General features: G+C 21.2%; 1 protein-coding gene across 3 annotated transcripts in view; it reads left to right on the forward strand.

The window, feature by feature from the left end:
• LOC107993189 (S phase cyclin A-associated protein in the endoplasmic reticulum) overlaps positions 1-11,524 on the forward strand; it is a 44,751-nt gene extending 33,227 nt beyond the window's left edge. Inside the window, exons 13-15 of one of the 3 annotated variants that reach the window (XR_009830488.1) lie at positions 1,397-1,588; positions 2,963-3,213; positions 6,818-6,957. Coding sequence is in view for 1 of the 3 variants with exons in the window: in XM_062076952.1 (XP_061932936.1) it covers positions 1,397-1,588; positions 6,818-6,991; positions 7,229-7,309 (447 nt within the window). In the remaining 2 variants the exon portion in view is untranslated. Of the gene's footprint in view, positions 1-1,396; positions 1,589-2,962; positions 3,214-6,817; positions 6,992-7,228 lie in introns of those variants that run through there. The other 2 variants (XM_062076952.1, XM_062076953.1) reach the window with 2 other exon arrangements.
• The last annotated feature ends 5,634 nt before the right edge of the window (positions 11,525-17,158 follow it).

The following is a 17,158-nucleotide window of genomic DNA, read 5'->3' on the forward strand; positions in this document are numbered from 1 at the left end:
ATTAGAATTCTAATCTAATAGAAATCAATTCAAATTAAGTTATTTAAAACATTAAAAATAGGATGTGTAAAATTAATGTATGTATGTTAATCTCAACTATTTTTTGATAATAATTTTTTAAAAAGTAACAAAAAAATCTTCTGAAGGTCACATAGAAGATTGACTTTGATAGCATATATCAAAATTAAGATCATCGGAGATGGGTTTCCTTAAGCATCTATTTAGTCCTTTCTCTAAATAATATTTATGTAATAGTTCATTTTATTCCATAATTTTCAATCGTTTGAAGCATATATTATGATAATTCTTGATATATTAAAAGTTATATTTTATTCTACATCAAATTTTTTTGATTTGAGAAATTTTTCTCTAATTAAAATATGATAATAATTAAAATTACATGTATAATTAACAAGAAAAGATTAAGTCATCTTATCAAATTCAAATCTATTTAAAAAGTACTTTGAAGCTTTGAATCTTAAATTTTTGATGATTTTTATAAAACTGGTTTGTACTTGAAAATTTCTGAAAATATTTATAGGATCAATTTGTCTTTTAAGTGATAAAAGATTCAAAGTATCTAAATATTAATTTTTAATTGGAATAATTAATTTTTTAACATTAAAAATATAAAAAATATAAATAAATATTTCTGTTGCGAATTTTATTGTGAAAATTGGAAATTAAAAATTTTTTTAAAAATATGATCATATTTCTATATTTTTAAATTTTATTAATCCATTAAAATTTTAGCTATCAAATAAGTTTTTATTTATGCCAGATCTTTAAAATGAATATATCGCTATTAAGTGAACCGCTATTTGAATTGTATTCAATAGTAATTTATACTTGTCAAAAGATTTCACTATTTTTTGTCAATGATATCTTTTTTTAAGTTTTACATAAAAAAAAAATTGGATGTACAAGTCAAGGAAATTTTAATTATTTTATCTGATATTTATAATTATAAAATTTAATTAAAAATCTCTTATTTTGATAACTAAATATCTCTTTATTAATATTATTCATTTAAATTTGATATGAAAATTAATATTTATTAATTGAATCTCTGATCTCTGATTAACAATAATTTTTCACTTTTTCACGAATTAGAACTTCTTCATTTTTAGGAATTATCAATTCTTATTATTAAGTTTCATAAAAATAATTTCCTCCTATTAAATTTTAAAATATCTTTTTAAAACATCCTTCCAATTTTACTTTTACTGAGTCTTAGTGCGATTGATATTGTACAATTTTTCTCTAATGAAAATAAAATATGATAACTTAATAAGATGTTTCAAAAAGAAATAATTAATTTGAAATATCTAAAAATATTTAAATTGGATATTCATACTTGAATTTTAGAAATTTTATCTTAACTTTTTGATTTCAGAATCTCTTAGGAGCAGAAAGTACCAGCTTGCAATGGCGACTAATAACTAGTCATGTGATAACTCGATTATCACGAGATCCAATATCGCACAAGCTGGAAATTGGATCAGCGCAGAACACTAGTAGTACTTACATTCTGTCAGAACTATTCCAGGTTCTAGGATATTTTGCAGTTAACAATCCAGAAAATCAGGTGAGTGCATGTTTCATAAGAAATATGAAATAAAAATATTTTTAAAAAAATATTTTAAATTATTTTTAATAGAAAATATTTATTTCTGAGGAAAGAAGAGAAGTTTTTTTTCTATATGTCAAATCAAACTTTCTTATTTATATAGATATCTAAAATTAATAATTATTCATAATTATATATTCAAAATATATTTTTATTTTTATAACAAAACATAAAATTGCAATATTATAATCTTTATGATCAAATCCTTAGAATAAAAAATAATTTTTTAAAATATTTTAAAAATTGATTTTAGAATGAGAATAAATTCTTTATTTTTATGTTCATGAAATATGTTGAATGAAATATTAATCTGTATTTAATATAAAAAAAATTATGGAAAGATATATATATATATATATGATTAAATAATGTATATCTCTAAATACTTTGCAGATTAATGATGAATTGAACTTTGTTTTTGCAATTATCAATAGCTTTGAAAAATAGTAATTTTTCAAAATTAATTCAGAATTGTCTTTAAAATTAAAATGCGGACGAAATATTATGAATAAATTATCACTAAATTTTTAACCCAATGTAAAGTGACAAGGAATAGCAAAGATAGACATGATAGAAGTTTAGTAATATATATTATACTTTTTCACATTAGAAAATTTTATATTTTAATAAGAAATATAATGAAATCTCAATTAATTTGCGATTAACCAAAATCTCGATCATCCAAGATCTTGATTATCCGGTATCTTCAGTTTAACAAATAAGAATACGAATATATTTTAGAATAAAACTCTCGAGAATTACTGTCAGAAATTATTGTTTACTAAAGAATATTTATTGAGAATGATTATTTTCGAGAAATTACTCTCAAATATATTCGCACCTTTATATTTATTTCATATCTTTTCTAATTTTTTAATTTAATTTTTATTTTTCATTTAATAAATTTCTCTCTATTATTTTAAGATTGAGTTGTTAAATATATATATAGATTTAATTATATTCAAAATGAATATAGTTGAAAAATAAGTTGTAAAAGAAAGAAATTTCTACAAAAAATGCATTTTTAATTATTTCTTTGTGGCCACGATTTATTCGAGCTGTTTATCCTTTATTAATCTAGCTCTATACCATATAATTTTTATTCGACAAATATTATTCATAAACTATTCTATTCAATCTTTATATACATAAAATGAATTTGGAAATTAGTATCGATATTCAATTTGAAATAAAAGTAAAGAAAAAAAAAATTGTCAATTGTTTTAAAATTTCAAGCCGATTCTGATAAATCTCTAAGAAAAAGAAAGTCAAATGTAAAACGCATAAATCGCGTAATATCGTTCCTTCCAATGGTTCCCTCGCAATTTACAGGCGGCAGTTAAAGGTTAAAAGCGTTTTTCCGCCAGTTTCCCCGTTCCATATCGGATGCACTTTCGGTAAGCAAAAGCAAGCAAGCAAAGCGGACCTCCTTAAAAAAGGCGGCGAAAGACGAATGCGCAACGTCGTCGGTGCACTCAACGCTACACATCCCGATGCACGCAGTGGATTGATGCACCCTCCTCGCCAGCGCGGTGCAAGCGCATCGTGCGCCTGCACGAGGCTGACGTATGGAATGGAACCGAGTAAATATATCTTAACTACATTCGGCCGTATATTGATGGGAGGTCCGCTGAGTGTGTTGTGTCTAACAGCTTCTTCCTTCTTCGCTGCATGTTGCGGACCGCATTTCACGCGAATGTACCGGGTGACCCAATCGCCCATTCCATGATGGATGATGTCAGGTGCTCTGGTTCAGTTTCAATTTCGATCCTCGTTCCAAGCATTGCTGAATCGTTGCAGATAAATTTCCAATATGTCATCGATCGATATTTTCTTCGATACATCGCGATGTTGAGATTTATTAATAAAGTGATGGATTTACAGGTTTATGGATTTAAGTTTTTATTTATTTAATGTATATAATATGTATTTTTTCTTCTTCACAGTTGTTCGGAATAATATGAAAATTTATATTGTTAATTAGGAAAATTTTATATAAATTTTTACAAATAGAAAACTGAAAATATCACGAATATTTGATGAGATATTTAAATGAACACCTTGTAGTTAGTTTGAACGGAATATTTCTTGAATGGACTTCTAAGTTACCATTATGCACGTCCTTTTTTGATTAATTTAATTCATGTTATTTCGAATTCGAGATAGTCTTTTCGTCGAATTCTTGAATGCTTTTTTTTTTAGAAATGATCTATAAATTTAATTTGTTTTGTGGTATAATTCTTAAATAAATAGATGCGGGTAATATCGTATAATTCTGAAAATTAAAAATATATTCTTTTTATAAAGTTTTTTCTAAAATTTTTGAAGCCTAATTTTAAAATTAAAAATATTTATTTCGAGAAATAGAATTCATTGACGATTATCGATATCATACTTTCATTTTTTTCATTCATAAGATTATCGTTTATTCTTGATATTTCATTCGATCGTCTTCTCTAAATTCCTCCGAATATTCTTCCAGTTAATATAATTTATTTCCATATGTTTTAGTATTAGTATATATTATTATCAAAATATATCGTAAATATATGATAAACATATATAATTTCAAAACTGTTCGATAAACTATTTGAATATTTATAATTATTCAAATATTTATGAACTTAAGATAGTAAAGTATATTAGCTAAATATTAAGAGTAATTGGATCTTATCGTATTGTGTTAATTCATATTTTATATCAACAAATGAATTGAAAAGTTAAATATAAGAATTGAACAGTTCTATTCTTACTAAATTTAAAAGAAATAAAAAAATTATTTAAAAAATTGAAAAATGATATAAAATATTTTTTTCTTATTAATTGTGATCTCTTTGATAAATGCATTCTATTTTATAACAAGACTTTTTTGTATTTATATGCATAATAATAATAAATAATAATATAATAAATTTTAAATATAATAAATAAATTTTAAAATAACTTCGTTTTTGCATTAAATTTTATTAATTTAATGTTTTTTATAGTTTTATTTAATATATATATAATTATTTTGAATATTATACATATATAATACATATATAATACATAATACATAAATATTATAAATATAATTAATAATTATCATAATCATAATAATCATAATAATCATAATTATAGAAATATTTTAAAAAAATATTTTATGAAAGTTTGTCTATTGCTGTGTTATTTAATTATATCTTCATCTTCTATTGATTATTTTGATATATTTTTATTATAAGTATCATTATATTTTGAAATTTTTCTTATATCAAAATTACAATAAATATATTCAAATAATTCTGTTTCCATAAACAAATTAAGAATAAAGAAAAGAAATTATAGAAGGAAATTATTAGAAATACATCATGAATCTTGAACAGTAATGTGAATTTTTTTTTTCTTAAACACATAATAAAATCTCAATTTCAAAAAATAAAATTGCTTCTTACATTCAATCCTTCAGTTATTTATTTTGTATTAATATTTAAAACAATGATAAATTAATTTTTAATGAAACATTTTTAAAAATATTAAGATAAAAAAATTCTTCGGAAAAAAATATGAGAAATTAATGGTAAACGGTTTTCTCTCGTATTCATTGAGATATTTTCAGTCAAAAAAATATAGGCCATATGTGAAAATATCTGACGGTCTGACGCCTTTCAAAATGTCGCGACATCTTTTTTTTTTCCTCGCGACTATTGAATCCCATTTTTTGATATCGAATTCTCCCTAATCACTGAGGTATTCAATCTATGTTGGAAGATATAGAAAAGGAATGGACAAGAAAGATCCAATATAAAATGCTTCTCGGTCGTTTCATCGCGACAGCTTTTGTCTATCATCAGCCTAATTGTTCCACTTAGAAAATCTTCCTTTATTTTTAGTTGTTTTCTAAAATATCAGGTAAAAATGCATCATCGATAGGAATAAAAGGAATAATTTGGAGAATGATTATATTTTAGTAACAGTGATTTAAAACTGTTGAAAATTTAACTTTGAAAATTTAATTTTCAATTTATTGAAAAAGAAATATTAAAAATAGTATGAATATAATTAATTGAAAAGTAAATAATAAAAATATGATAAAAATATATGAGGTACATGGTAATCGTAAATGTTATAAGCAATTTTATGCTACATAAAAATAATCTTAAAATAATACGCTAAAAAAAATTTATCAATATAATATGTTTTCTTTTTTTATAATATAAAATAAAAATTTTAAGTTAATATAAATTGATATGTTTTAAAATTAAAATAGAATTTAATATTTTTCGCAATTATTGAAAAAATTTTAGACAATAAATATGAACATCATTTTTAAATAAAAATTTGTAAATTCTGGTTTTAAAATACAAATATATTTATTCAATTTTTTTTAATTCATTTTACAATAATAACGTTTTTATAATAAAGTCTTAAATGATTCTTAATTAACTGAATTTATCTAATTGAAATGCATATTTGAATCGTTGAAGCATTGCAATGGGGGTAATAGATGAGAAAATAAAAATTTCTGTAATGTGGGTATTTCCTGCACGAAACCTTTTCACAGGTGCAGAAACTTGATGGTGCATGTTGACACTTGTTGAACCGCAGATGTACTGCATATTTTCTTGTTCTCGAACTAGCTTGTTTCCGACACCTGGATTATAGATGTATCGTTTCTCACGATATTTAAAAGAATTAATGAGCTCGATACTCGCTTAAGTTGTTTTAATTAACATTTTTGTTCCTTAACGACTTATTTGTTAGTTTCTTCATATGGGTATTTTGCATAGAAAACAAATCTTTCAATAAACTTTTTATATTAGAAATTCCAAATTGGAAAAATTCCAAAATTCCATATTGGAGATAATTAATTTATAATCAATTTCTTTTTTAGTTTTTTTATTATAATATTGTATTAAAAAATATTTTATTATATATTTATAAAAAATGATTTTAGAAACTAACAATTTTTAAAAATTTTAAAATTTATAATAATTGAATAATCTAACAAGATGGTAAATATCTATTATTCAATTTTTAATATTGTTAACAAGAATTTTATTATTTATTTAAAATTTATTAGAATTAAATATATATAATCCGTTATGGTATTTAAAATAAAATTCATTTTTTTTTCGTAAAAAACTGGTAAAAGATAAATATAAAAAATGTTAATGTTTAAGAAACATGCTTTATTAAAATATGTTTCAGTTAATACTTCAATCGGCTGGGGCTGGTCCAAGCGTACTTCAACAATTGTGCACTCTTCCATTTCCATTTTACGGAGCTCCAGGATTAACATCGTACATTTTTCCAACGCTTTTGGCAGCTACGCACCAAAATCCAGAGGCTACGGCGATTCTTTCTTGCGAATTATCTTATCAGGTAAGTCCATCATTTTATAAATAATTTTCTATTTTTTTATTTTTTTTTAAATTAAAAATAATTATATAAATATCTTTTTTATTTATATTTTTATTATTTTATTTATTTTTTTATTTCATTAGATATTATTGTTGAGCAAAAATTATAATCTTGATTAATTTGATATATTCAATTAACATTTGAAAAGTAAGAAATATAAAAATAAAAAGGAAAATATAAAAAAAATCTATTTCACAGCTACTGGAGGAATACAGAAATTCAGATGATGGTAAGCTGAATACGTTAGTTCGTTTGCTGAAGGACTCGACTGGTCCATAACTGTTCCAATTAGGATTCGATTACTGCGCTTAAGTTTCTTTAAGTTTCTTCATTATACACGATGAATTTTATGGACGTAATTAACTGCAGAATCATTATTTTTGTTCTATTTGAAACAAAAGGTTCGAGTAACAATTGGACGAAAATTGTTGTTAGGTACGTCCATCGTTGAAAAGCTATTTCACGTGTATCGAGGCTGGTACTCGACGCCGATATATTGTGTATATTGAATTAACTTCCATTATGCATGGAAGATAATTCCGAAAAATTAAATTAGATTGGCGAAAAAACTGAAAATGAGAGCTAAATTTTATACTATGATTAATTATATTTAATAATCAATCAATCGAAGAGTTTTTTGCAGAAAGTGATAATTGCAGAGAAAGTTAGTTCGAATGCATTTTTTTTCATTCGAAACGCATTCATATGTTGAATCTGGAATGACTATTACAATCTTGTATAGGGAGTTAATAATGCTGCTATGATTGTCAATTTATAAATTTTTTTTCACATTGCAAAAATATCTTTATGTTAAAAAAATGAAAATTTAATTTTTTTTTAATTAATCATATTATTTATTATTGATATTATCGCTTGAAAGAAATAGATGTCAATGTTTTTTCAATTAGATATAAGAATTTTAATATTATTATTTATTGTTGACTATATTTGAGAATTCTTATTATTGGAAAAATTTTAATTATTGGAATTTTGGACGTAAATATGCTAATTATTGAGATATATGTTAATATATCACATGCATTGAAATTATTTCTAAATGTTTCTTCATACTCATATTTTGATATAGTTTCTCTTTTACATATATTCTCGTAAAATAACTTCATAATATAATACGTAACTTAAATTATATTTGAAATATAATGAAATATTTGAGTATGTTAAAAATAATCTTTCTTTCATTACTATTTCAATTTATTATTATGACAAATTATCTTCTACCATTGAAATTTATTTTAAAGAATTATTGACAATTTTAGCAGTACTTTAATAAATTAATATTAAATAAATTCCAACTTGTATGAAATTAAATAATATAAGAATATTAATGAAAATGTTTGAAAATACTTTTCTATTCGCAAAATAGATATGATTTTTTCTCTATGATAATTTATTACGAGTTCTAGATCTGTAAATAAGATAAGTAAATGGTTTTGCACATTGACTTTCTCATTTTTTGTGATAAAAAAAAATATTTTGAGATGATTTTTTTTTTCTAGTCGATTGAAATATGACTTTCTAGTCTTAGAATTGGTTTTAAGAACATTATTTACAAATAAAATAATATTTTATACAGCTTTTTGTTTAATTTCCTAATCATTTTTCTTTCTCAATATGATTTCATAATATATTACTCGATAATAACAATGATAAATATTGATTCTTATTATTTTTTTTCTTTCTACAAATTTTTAATATATAGTTCTGAAATATTTATTTCGGTTGTTTCATAACATCAAGTATCTCTAAACTGCAAGACGATAAAATTATAAAATTTAAATAATATCTATATTTATATGTGTATTTAAAAGTCGATATCTATCATACAATTGATAAATAATAGTATTAATTATATTAACAATTTCTAAAAAAGAATTGGTATAATAGTACTAGTTATATCAACTGTATTTATTGTATATTCTGTAAAAGTTTTAAGCTTGAAACAAAAAAGTAAAATCTTAAAATATTTGTAATTTAGCAAATAAATTATAATATTACAATATAAAAAATTGAATTTTTCATATGCTCAAATTGTATAAAACAGAATGTTAAAAAATTAATTTTTTTCTTATTCTATTATAAATTATATGAAAAAAAAGTAAAAAAATATTAATTGTTGCGCAATAGCTTAAAATCTTATGCTTACAAGCATTTGAAAAAATTTTTTTTGCAAAATTTATTTAATTTATAAATTATCAGAAATAATATTTAATCGTATTTAATCGTTAAATAATATTTAAAAAAAGAAAATGATATAATAAAAATTATTGTAATAGAATTCTACGACTAAAAATATGAAAAATGAATGAGAAAAATATATTATGAGTTTATATTAAGACTTTTTATTTATAAATTTTTTAAAAAATTCTCTATTTTTATAAAAAATAAAGTAATTTTTGTAAAATGAGCATATTATAAACATGTATTGATAATTATGATTAATAATTATAATAATTAATTATAATAATTATATATTTATTAATTATAATAATTAACTATTATAATAATAATTAAAATTTTCTTTTAATATGAAGATATTGATTTTATTTTCTACAATGATAATTTTCTTAAAGATTTATGAATGAAGAAAAGAAAAAAATAAAAAAAATGTAGAATTGTTTTGGAAATTTATATCTAGAACTTATTAATGAATTTTTTTATTTAAGAAATTGATTTTTAAATTTCCTATGATATTTTATGAGTAGAAATTGAATCATAAAGAATTTAGAAGAAATAATTTTAGAATTAGATAATAATAATAAAAAAGTTAATTTATTTCTGTAGAAAAACTCTTCGGTTCTCATTTAATTTCGTGATGGACGCACGTAAAAAAAAAAAAACAATTTTCATGCATGTTTCAAATTTCATCGTTGATATTACCATTATTATTTAGTAGGTAAATGACATTAATTGTACAATTGCAAACTAGAATTATCTGTTAAACAGATTTGTATCACAATTTCAATGTATGATCATTCACTATTTGTCGAAGATACAAAACTTAACAAGTCTGTTTTATTTAATAAATGTATTCAATAAAAAATTTTAATTTTTAAAAAATTCAATTTATTGATAGCAAAAGCTCTCTTTGAAACTGTCTTTTTTTTTTTAGACATAATTGATTATTTAAAAAATGATGTTAATTTTGAAAATTCACAACTATCTATATTTGAAATTATAATTTCTAAATGTAACAAATACTTCAAATATAATAATTAAACTAATATAAAAAGAGAACTAACTATAGCAAACTTTTCATAAAATATTTCTCTAGAATAAAATAATATTGATAATTAAATAATAAATATAAGCACTTTTATATTAATATAAAAAATAAAAATTTTGGATTTCATTAATCTCTTGTGATTATTATATATTTGTGACTATAACTAAAATAAATGTAATACGTATTTATTATATTTAAAAGAAACGTTTCAATAACGTTAAAAATGTATTTTTATTTTCAATTATAGCTATTTGTGCATTTTTATTCAAATATTACGAATATGTCAGTAGAAAAATGGTAAAGAAAAAAAAGAAAAAAAAAAAGAAAACAAGATTGAAACGGACTTGTTCTTTTTTGAATCTAATCCAATCGCGATTCGCAAGCTTTATATCTTTAATTACGATCATAATTATATTTATACATTTAATATATAGTATGTATGTATGTATTCATTTCCGCGTGCCAATAATACGTGCAAATGAACGTGTCTTTTGAACGGGCCTTTCAAACATTTTTAGCCATCATGTAATAATCGAATTGCGATTATTTAGAATTAGAATAACTATATTTTTGTGCGTATGTAAAACCACGTGAACCGTGTCGAAATAATGCTAATTTTTCTTTTTTTTGTCATGTAAAAAGCGGCAAATACGGAAATTATTAATAATATTTAAAAAAAAGCAGAAAAAACATAATAGAAAAAGAAAACAAAGAGAATATTTATTTTATTATAAGGTTCATTTAATTTTGATTTTTCTATATTTGACACATTTTACATTATAGAAATATAAAAATTTCTATATTTCTTAAGTGCACCTTAAGTGTCCTTCTGCTACATCATTTTTGTTCGAATCGAATTTTTCGTTTATTATATGATAAAGATATATTTATAATGATATGTGACGATGATACTCAGTTTCTAACAAACTGTTGATTATCAGAAAAATTATATACATATAGATGAATATTCATGCGAACATAATGAATCATTATAATTAAAAATCGATTTGAAGAATTCAAAAAATTTTTTAATAAAGAAAAATATTAAAGAAAAAATATTCAGGAAATTTTCTTGTATCATTATTTAATTATAATTATATTTTTTTATATTGCAATAATCAAGCATAATGTATGCAAACATTTAATTAAAATGGATTAATAATAAAAACTCATTAAGTTTATTAAGAAGATAATTTTAATTTATGTTTATCAATATCATATTCAGCGCTACAATTTTATTTTCTTTTACTTTTATTTATCTTCATTTGTAAATTTGTATCTATTACTTTTTCGGTTTTATTTAAATCTAATTTGTTTTTTTTTTTTTTTTTTTGATAAATAATATTTATTTCTAATTATAATTATTTTGTTATATTATATTTATTTTTTTAATAATATTGTTAATTTATTAAATAGATAATAATTATTAATATTATCTTACAAATATATTATATTTTTTTTAACAATGAAAAATTGAAATTTATATGAAAAATCATTATTCATGAAAAAAAATTGAGATTGATATAAATATTTGATATAAAATAAAAATTATTAATTTATTTAGAAGAAATAAACAAATTTTTTTATAAATATGTAAATTTCAAGGAAAAAAATAAAATTGGAGATAATTATTTACAAAAATTGTAACGCTGAATTTATTGATAAAATAATTATTGACATTAAAAAAAATAAATATTCTCCTAATATATATTTATTTTTACATTATATTTATCATAGTGCAATGTAATATTATACATAATTGAAAGAAGAACGAATACATAAATAGTTACAGAGGTACGTGTTTTCGTGGTTGCAGCGAACGCACTTGTGCAATGTCCTGCCAATGCAATTAATATTCAAGTATTATATACAATGTATACATATATTTAGTGAATTATTTAACAGCGTATTATAAAAAGAGTCGATCAAGAATCGTTTAGGTTAATACTATAGTGTAATTTTTCCATAAAAGTTTTGTCGTTCGACGACTAAGCTAAAAATGAAAATCATATTTAAAAAAATATATATATAACATTACAGATTTTTTTAGTTATAATTTTTTAATTTTATTATGAATTATTAGCGATTAAAAAACCGAAAATCAGTTTTATTTTAATTTTAAATAAAATCATTACAATTCATTTTGTTATATAAACCTAAAAATGGTGCAATTCATTTAAATAAAATAAAATAAATCTATGAGTATTGTTTAGTTTCATCATTTTAAACAAAATTTTATTATAAGTTATTAGAAGTGATAATTTAGTATTGTATAATGTTAAATATATAAAAAAAAAGAACGACAAAGGTTTTATATGATTTCGATATAAAAATAATAAATAATTTTGCAATAAATTGTACAAGCTTGAAATATTAGAAATAAGAACACTTGTTGGTTTCCGAATATTCCAAAAGCGAATGAAAATGTTATTTCTGACTGAGAATAGTAAAAATTTCTTCTTACACGGAAAATTATTTGAATAATTAGTTTTTCTAAAAAATAATTTTAGTTGGAAATTCTAATATTCTATTTTCTAATAACTAAAATGAATATCATTTGTTATTCCAAAATTTGATATTAGTTAATAAAAAAAGTTTTTGCCGTCGAAGTCTGTCATAAATAATTTCAAAAACATATAATATTTATAATAAGGAGATATAATAATACTTTTCATTTCTTTTTATTTATTTTTTGGATTATATATAAATAAAATAAGTCAAATAAAAATATAACTTCCGATTCCAATCATGAATATTAATCATGTTTTATCCCGAGCTCAAATTAAATGTTACACTTATAAAATTATATGAATTTATGTAAGTATGTAAGTATTATATATGTGTAAAATGAAAATGTATAATAAATAAGAAAATATTTGTCATCTATATATGCATTCATATACTTTCATAAGTGTATTATTTCCAAATTTCAGATAAGATAAATAAAAAATCATTAATATTTACTATTGAAATTGCCATTCCACTTATTTCATTTATATTAAGAATCTACTATGCATCTATCTAATGTATTTAAAAATATCTAAAAAATAAAAAAATATTATTATATAATTAATATATATTATTAAAAATATTATTATATATTATATATTTTCGAAGTTGATCATGGCAGATTTTACACATTATTGCAAACAATATTAAATTCTCTAAATAAATGATATTTCAGTTATTTATTATTGCAGTACTAAAACTTTTTTTTTAATTTTTTTTAAATTAATTGATTATTTGAATAACTTATCTTATTAGATTTATTTATACGCTGATTAGATATAAAACAGATAATAAATAAATAGTAAGGTAAATTATTAAAGTAAAAATATAAATAATATCTCAAAGAGAAATAAAATTTTTACAATACGAATACATTTTGCCACGTTATATTCTGTGATAATTTAGTCTAATTTCCATTTTTATTATCCCTTCATTTTGTTGAGTCATGTTATTCTAATACGTTTACTATAGTATTATTAACAGAAATTAAAAATAAAAAATATTTACTATTTTCACTCTCAAACACCATGTTTATTCGTCATGATCAATGCGTTAAAATCATTTGTCGTTCCAACAAGTGAAATGACGAAAAGGAAAAAAATCTAAAAAAAACGAAAATAAAATAAATATTATTTTATCATCACTATAAACTAATGTTTAAGAAAAAATTATTCTAATCAAAGTAATCGTGATCGTGAATTTATTTTTTAGAAATAATTTAGCTCGATTGTAATGCTCTTTCTTATAAACAATTTTTCAAATTCTGTAAATCTTTGCTTCGACACACGAACTGAAAAAGAAGTTTCGAACAAACTTCACGTAATATGTATGAAATATATACTGTACAACAGCACAACGGTGTGTACTTGCCCGCACGTGTTCGAAAGTTCGATTCTCTGCGATTTCTAGCTATTCATCTCGTTCATTTCAACGAGATTAATTCGCTGATCAATCGAAGAAATAAAAATCGAACATACGCTTTGTACGTTTCGCTAGAAATAGACAACTAAAACTAATAAATTTCGAGAAAAAAACTTTATGGTTCATATTTTTAAATATCCTTATATATATATATTGAAAATATATCAAAAAATGATATTTTTTTTAATGAATTTTTAATATGTTATCGAGTTTATCACATTGAATAATGAAGATATTTATTAATAAAAATAATTTGAGTTAGATTAAATTAACTTATTGTTGATAATAAAAAGTCACTAATTTAAACAAACCAAACCTAATATAAACTATGAAAATAAATTTTTGTTTGACAATGTGACATATGTATTAATTCTAAGTTATATTAAGTCTATGTTTAATTTTAATATTTTCAAAAATAAGATTTTTCTTAAAGTTAGAAATGATATTTTTATAATTTTCTCTAATTCTATTTGTATAATACATAATAGGATGAAATAATTAAAAGAGATTATTATAATTTTTTAAAAATTCAAAAAAAGAAAAAAATTATCTAACATATTAAATTAGTATTTATTTATTTAATTAATTAAATTGATAATTAATTAATTAAATTATTAACTTATTAAATATTTATTTAAAAAATATTTTTAAAAAATTCATCTTATATTTTAAAAATTATATTATATTATAAATTATATATATATATATAATTCAATTATTTTTAAAAATCAATAATAACAATAATACAAGAATTATATTGGTGTTTTCAACAAATAATTTCACCTTTTACGTTCACTCTTTAATGTTACGTTTAAAATTTAAACGATCTTTCTTTCCCAGCACTTTGTCCAATCGTAATAATAACCACTCTCCCTACAAATTTAAAATCGTCATTCATATGCAATTTCACAAATTTCCCACGACTTGCCATTTCCCAAAAATGCTGACTAATAATATTGCGTGCGGTTTAAATTTACTGTCTAAATAAACATAAATAAAACGTATCCGGTTTTTCGGATGGTATATCATTCATGTTTGATCGATCTATCGAAATGTAATATCGTATTATTTAGCCAAAATTCGGCTAAAAGAATTCACAGATCTTATTTGAGATTGAGTTTTTTTTCACATTGTGCTTCGTAAATTGATTCATATATTGATTTACATATAATACAATGAAATCTTTATTACCTGAATTATAGAGAAATGAGACTATTCGGATAATAGAATAGATTAAATATAATTTTATGTTTTAAAGAAAGTAATGCGCTTATTTAAAAAATTTAGATAATACTAGTAGATAAAAAATAGTTTCTAATAAAATTTTTTTTTTAAATTTGTATAAATTTTCTATATAAAAAAAAATGCACTTTACAAATAACTTTCCATTTCACTAATCTACTTTTGCCAATTGAATTAGATTTTCCAATATCATATATTTTTATCAATTCAGTATTTTCAAGTACTCTTTAGAACAATATACTATTCACTCGCTTTCTAATTTTGTTTATATTTTCGATTTCTTTTCAATAGTTCGAATGCTAAATATATATTTACGTTTTGATATTATTGTATATACTATGTGAACATATCAATTTCAAATTAAATTTTATTTTCACTTCTATATTAAAGAAAGATATTTAACAATGAATACATATGATACAAATAGAGATAATTCGAATCACAGAATGCTCACATATTAAGGTATTTAGGTAATGGGTGTCGAATAATGGACTTTGTAGATCGTATCGATCGTACATGTAAATATACTTACGGAAACGTTCAGATAATGATTTTCGTAAGATTCAAGATCACGAAAGATTTCAATTTCATATATCCTTGATTCCGGCGACTTTCTTTGAATTGAAACAATTGAACATACAAATAAATGATATCATTTATATGACAATTACACAAATAGCTCACTTAATAAAGCAATAAATGAAGGATAATACTACAAAATTAGATATTGGTAAATATTGTAGGCTAAATATTAGATATCCATTTATTGAATATCTATATATACTTGTTACATGCCAATATAGATGAGTAAGCATTATAATCAAAATGTTATACAAATACATACAACGATGATACGCAACGTATCATTCTATGATGAATTGATATACGAATACACATCAAACATATAGTCTTATATCGAATGCATATATAAATTCTATGTAAAAGAAGAAATGTTAATGTAAAGAAAAATCAGTTTTCAAAACATGAAATCGAGATATTCGAAAGCTTATGTAATTGATACAAATATGCTGAAATAATTGAATTTTGAATTTAAATTTCCACTTTAAAAAAAAGTATTTTAAAAATGTAGAAAATTACTTTAAGGTAATGTTTCATAATTTTTTTAAAATCACAAACTTTCTTTATATAACAACTAAATCTTTTATAATAGCCGTGATCTTTCTTTTATTTCTATATTTATAAAAAGGCATTTAGATTTTTTTATTTTTTATGTATTCTGATCTAATATTTAATAAAATTAAAATTCAATGAAGTTTTGTATAAAGATAAATACTAATAGAAAAAAATCATTTTGCTATTCTTTTGGAAATCGCGATCTACAGAATAAGATATATAAAGTGACAAATTAAGCTTTTTTTTGAAACTATTATAGATATTTATAATTTTTTAATTATGTACAATAAAAAGAATGTTTCAGATAAATGTTGTTACATATTTGATAATCTAATAATAAATATTTTATTATCTAAAATCTCAAAAAATTTGTTATACGATTAATCTTTATGAACCGTTTAATTTAAAAATATATTGATAATTTCGAAGAAAAAAGTAAGCTTGTCATATTTCGTGCTTCATAAATATATAGATATATTAATAAATATAAATGTTTTCAATTGTCCATCGAAAATAAAACAAATGAGATTCATAAATAATATAAATGGTAAATCCAATAAATAGAAAATAGAAGTATA

This window comes from Apis cerana, linkage group LG7 (assembly GCF_029169275.1).
Source record: "Apis cerana isolate GH-2021 linkage group LG7, AcerK_1.0, whole genome shotgun sequence".
NCBI lineage: Eukaryota > Metazoa > Arthropoda > Insecta > Hymenoptera > Apidae > Apis > Apis cerana.